At 40.5% G+C, this 4353-nt stretch overlaps 1 protein-coding gene across 1 annotated transcript in view; it reads left to right on the plus strand.

The window, feature by feature from the left end:
* Nucleotides 1–3902, plus strand: part of THRB (thyroid hormone receptor beta) — a 99378-nt gene extending 95476 nt beyond the window's left edge. Inside the window, exon 7 of the mRNA XM_007936437.2 lies at nt 3661–3902. Within this exon, the coding sequence (XP_007934628.2) occupies nt 3661–3902 (242 nt within the window). The remainder of the gene's footprint in view (nt 1–3660) is intronic.
* The last annotated feature ends 451 nt before the right edge of the window (nt 3903–4353 follow it).

Below are 4353 nucleotides of genomic sequence, written 5' to 3' on the forward strand. Positions count from 1 at the left end.
AAAAAAAGGGCATTTAGAAGCAGTCAGCCCTAGGACATGATGGCCCTCGAGACCAGAAGAACTAGATGGTGCCCGACTACCAATGTCAACCACACTCAGAAAAAGATTAAAACTGGAGATCCTGGATAGAGTGGGGGGAGAAATGTGGAACAAAATCCAAAAACTCATTAATGACCAGAATTACTGGTCAGATGAAATCTGGTGAGACTCCCAATACGATGGCCCTGGAATACATTCTGCACCTGGAATAAAGTTCACCCCCAGGGGCTGGCTCTCAGTCCAATAGTTAACAAGATGTACACCCAGACCACTCAATCCGGGATGATGCACCCACATACTCTATGATAATACATCCCTTAGAGCAATAGACCATGGGACACCAGAGGACCAACATTCAAACTGAGAAAATGCAGGACAAACAGGAGTGCATAAATATGAGGGGCACAGGGGGAGGGTTACAGGGTAGGAGGGGAGGAGACTGGGTTAGGGTTGGACATGGCAAATGAGGAATGAAACTAAATGTACACATTACACTGAGTGTAAAACTAGCTCTTAAAATAAACAAAAAATAAAAAATAAAAATTACTGGCTTGAAACATCCACATTGGCTGAAGCTGGAACTAAAACACCCAAACCAGCTCAGGCCTTCCTCCATGTAGCCTCTCTTCTACAGAGTAGCTGGGCTTCTTACATGGCTGTTGGATTCCGAAAAGGAATTTTCCAAGCACAAGATGGCAGAAGCTGCAGATCTCTTAAGGCCCATTCTTCAGCCATACAGCATCACTTCTACCACATACTATGGCCCCAAACAAGTTCCAGCACCAGTCCAGATTCAGTAGTCCACCTTTAGATGGAAGCAATGAGAAAGAACTTGTAGCCATCTTTCATTTGTCTTAGAGCATTATCAAGACCTCTAATTCCCATCAGTAAAGGGGGGATTATAATAATAATGCTTACACTTTTTTCTTTAACGATAATGTCATAATAAGAAATGCAAAATGCATCACGGAGAAAGATGGGGCCATGGAGAAAGATGAAGCAGTCTGCTTCCATAAAGATTTACACCCTTGGAAACCCTAGGGGACAGTTCTACTCTGTCCTATAGGGTCTCTATAAGTCAGAAACACGATGACAGTGGGTGTTGTGTGTGTGTTTCTTTTTTTAGTCTTTAGGTGGTTCAGAGTCACAGTCTACATTTTCAGAGTACCCTATGTTTATTTCTGCCTTATCCCTTGTTACTGCTTTATAACTTTCCACTTACTTGCCTGTCTCTCCCTCTAGACTGTTTTGAAAACAATGATGTTTCTAATTGCACAACAAGCACTTAGACCAGTGTTTAGTAGAATTCAGGGAATGTTTATTCAGAAATGGCTGATTATCCAGGCAAAATCACAGTGATAAGTAAACTGAGAATTCTTTATGGAATTAAAACTTGGAGCTTATCTATATAAGGACTACCTATGTGATTTGGGATGAACCCCCTAGCTTCTCTGGGCTTTAGCTTCCTTTAAAATAAACAAATTGAATTAAATCAGTGGAAGTATATACCTGGAGTACAGTCTATTGGGTTAATTGTTCACCTGCTGACAGAAAGGTTGGAGGGTAAAGCTATCCAGAGGCACCTTGGAAGAAAGGTCTGGTGATCTTGTTCCAAAAAATCAGCCTTTGAAAATCCTGGGGAACACAGCTCTACTCTGCTATCATGAGGTGAGCATGAGCCAGAGTCAACATGGCAGCAACTGGTTTTTTTATTTATCCTCCTGGAGAGACTCAAGGTGATTTTTTAAATTGAGATTTTAATGGTAGAATTTTACATAGTATTGAATCACATAGTGAGAAAGGTGTTTCTTTAAAGTCCTCTGATTATGTCTCCTAATTAAAACAAGGAAAAAGATTCACTTTGGTGCTAATCTGTCTTTGATACCATTCTAACTTTTGCTAACCTCTCTTCTTAACAAAGAGAAACTGGATCTCAGGCAGTCTTTAGTAAGAACTTGAGCTAAAACTTAATAAAGTTTTTTGCTGTGTACCTATTTTTGTAGTGATTTTCTATTTATGGCAAATGGATCTTTATTTCTTGAGTAATATGACACTTCCTCTGTAGTGAATCAATTCAAACAGATTATTAAGTAAATAATGGATGGAAGTAAGGTAAATACAGAATATGTGGAGATGGTAAAAATTGTGAACATGATGCCAAACACTATTAAACACCTTAACTGAGTATTTCTTCCCATTCTCTGATTATATGGGGTTGTCACTACCAGACATTCCCATGATATACCTTAATAACATTTTTCAATCTTCTTCACCCTAGTGATTTGGGTTCTTTTTCGTTAATATTTCCAGGATTAGGAAAATATTGCAAGAATCTTTACACTTGGCAAATAATACTTACAAATCAGTGCTCCAAAGCTCTAATTCATCCTCAGAGTTGTCTTCTAAACTCCATGATTTGTGTGATATTTCAGTGACACAATATTGTAGACTTTTGCTTTGAGGCTTTTCCAGAAACTGAATGGAAAAAATCAAACCAGTTGCTGTTGAGTTGGTTCTGACTCATGGTGACCTCAGTAGAACTGTGCTCCATCAGGCTTTCAGTGGCTGTGATCTTCAGGAAGTAGGTCACCAGGCTTTACTCCTGAGGTGCCCATGGGTGGACTTGAACCACCAACCTTTCAGTAAATTCCTGGGTCCTGCAGCAATAGACAGTTAAAGTCTTATTCAAAAGACATTTCTTTGAGGACTTCCATCTTAAGGAGCTAACGACAGTCTTTGATCTTTCAAATGTTTCTTTCCTCATAAACATGTTTAGTCAAATTTCAGCATGATCAAAATGTCAGTTCATTTTCTCACTATCATTTATATGGCCACCTTATCTTTAGCTTTCATCAAGGATGGAAGTTTAATACCACAGACCCCTGGTTAATTTTTTAGGAAATACATCCAGAGAAATATTACGTTGACTTTTCACTTAGATCACAAGTGAAAGAACCCTGTGGAGAATTCTTCATGTATGCTTAAAGAAAGATAAAAGAAAGGAGACAGGGAGATAAAGGGAGTGAGCAGATTCATACCACCTTCAGCTATGAAGAACATCACAAAATAAAAATGAACAAATTGCAATTTGAGCTGAATAGGGAATTTCAAGAGCTTATATATTTTGTTTAGACTCAGAAGGGAGGATTGAGAGATTAGGCCTAATCCTTCCTTTCAGATTGTTGTTACTGTTAGTTGCCATGGAGTCCATTTTGACTCATGGCAACCCCATGTACAACAGAATAAAATGTTGCTTTGTTCTGTGCCATCTTCACAGTCACTGGTATGCTCGCATCCATTGTTGCAGCCATCGTGTACTTTACCAGCATTGTATCAAACAATGCTCTGTTGTGAATACTACATCCAGCTGCCCAGCCACTCAACCAGGCCCAGCCAAGTTGACACACAAACTGAACTACCACAACCCCATAGGATTTTCAGTGGCCGATCTTTGAAAAACCACCAAGCCTTCCTTCTTAGGCACCTCTGGGTCCACTAGAACTTCCAATCTTTCAGACAGCAATTGAGCATGTCAAGTGCTTACACCTAACTCAGACTGAACAAGGTAAGGCTTCTCCTTTCCACTTCCAGATTAACATCCATTTTCATTCCTCCCCTCAGATCGCCCAGGGCTTGCCTGCGTTGAAAGGATAGAAAAATACCAAGACAGTTTCCTGCTGGCCTTTGAACACTATATCAATTACCGAAAACACCACGTGACACACTTTTGGCCAAAACTCCTGATGAAGGTGACAGACCTGCGGATGATTGGAGCCTGCCATGCCAGTCGCTTCCTGCACATGAAGGTGGAATGCCCCACGGAACTCTTCCCCCCTTTGTTCTTGGAAGTGTTTGAGGATTAGACTGAATTCATTCTCATAATTCCTACAGCACTACTGGGTATCATTTCATTCCATTGCCTAGCTCTCTTATTGTTTGTTTCTTTGTTTCTTTGTTTTGGAGGGGATTATTTTGGGGAGAAAGGGAGATAGTCTTTGGCATAGACATGGATGAAATTGCCCTTGAATGCGGGTACTTGTAACTAGTTTGTTTTGTTCTCCAGTCCTTTGATGTGAATGCTTTGAAGGTTTTACAGTTGTGGGGGTGGAGTGGAAAGAATCATTAATTCACCAGCACCAAGCCATCACCAGCTCCTATCTGTCCCTGATCAGAGACTCAGCAAGCAAAATAGTGCCACCGAAGACTGTGGCTATTGTTAGTTGCTGTCAAATCGATTGGGACTCATGACGACCCCATGTGTGCAGAGTAGAACTGCTCCATAGGGTTTTTAAGACAGTGACCTTTTGGAAGCAG

Source organism: Orycteropus afer, unplaced genomic scaffold, assembly GCF_000298275.1.
Source record: "Orycteropus afer afer isolate SDZICR_OR568_19922 unplaced genomic scaffold, OryAfe1.0 scaffold00003, whole genome shotgun sequence".
Lineage (NCBI taxonomy): Eukaryota > Metazoa > Chordata > Mammalia > Tubulidentata > Orycteropodidae > Orycteropus > Orycteropus afer.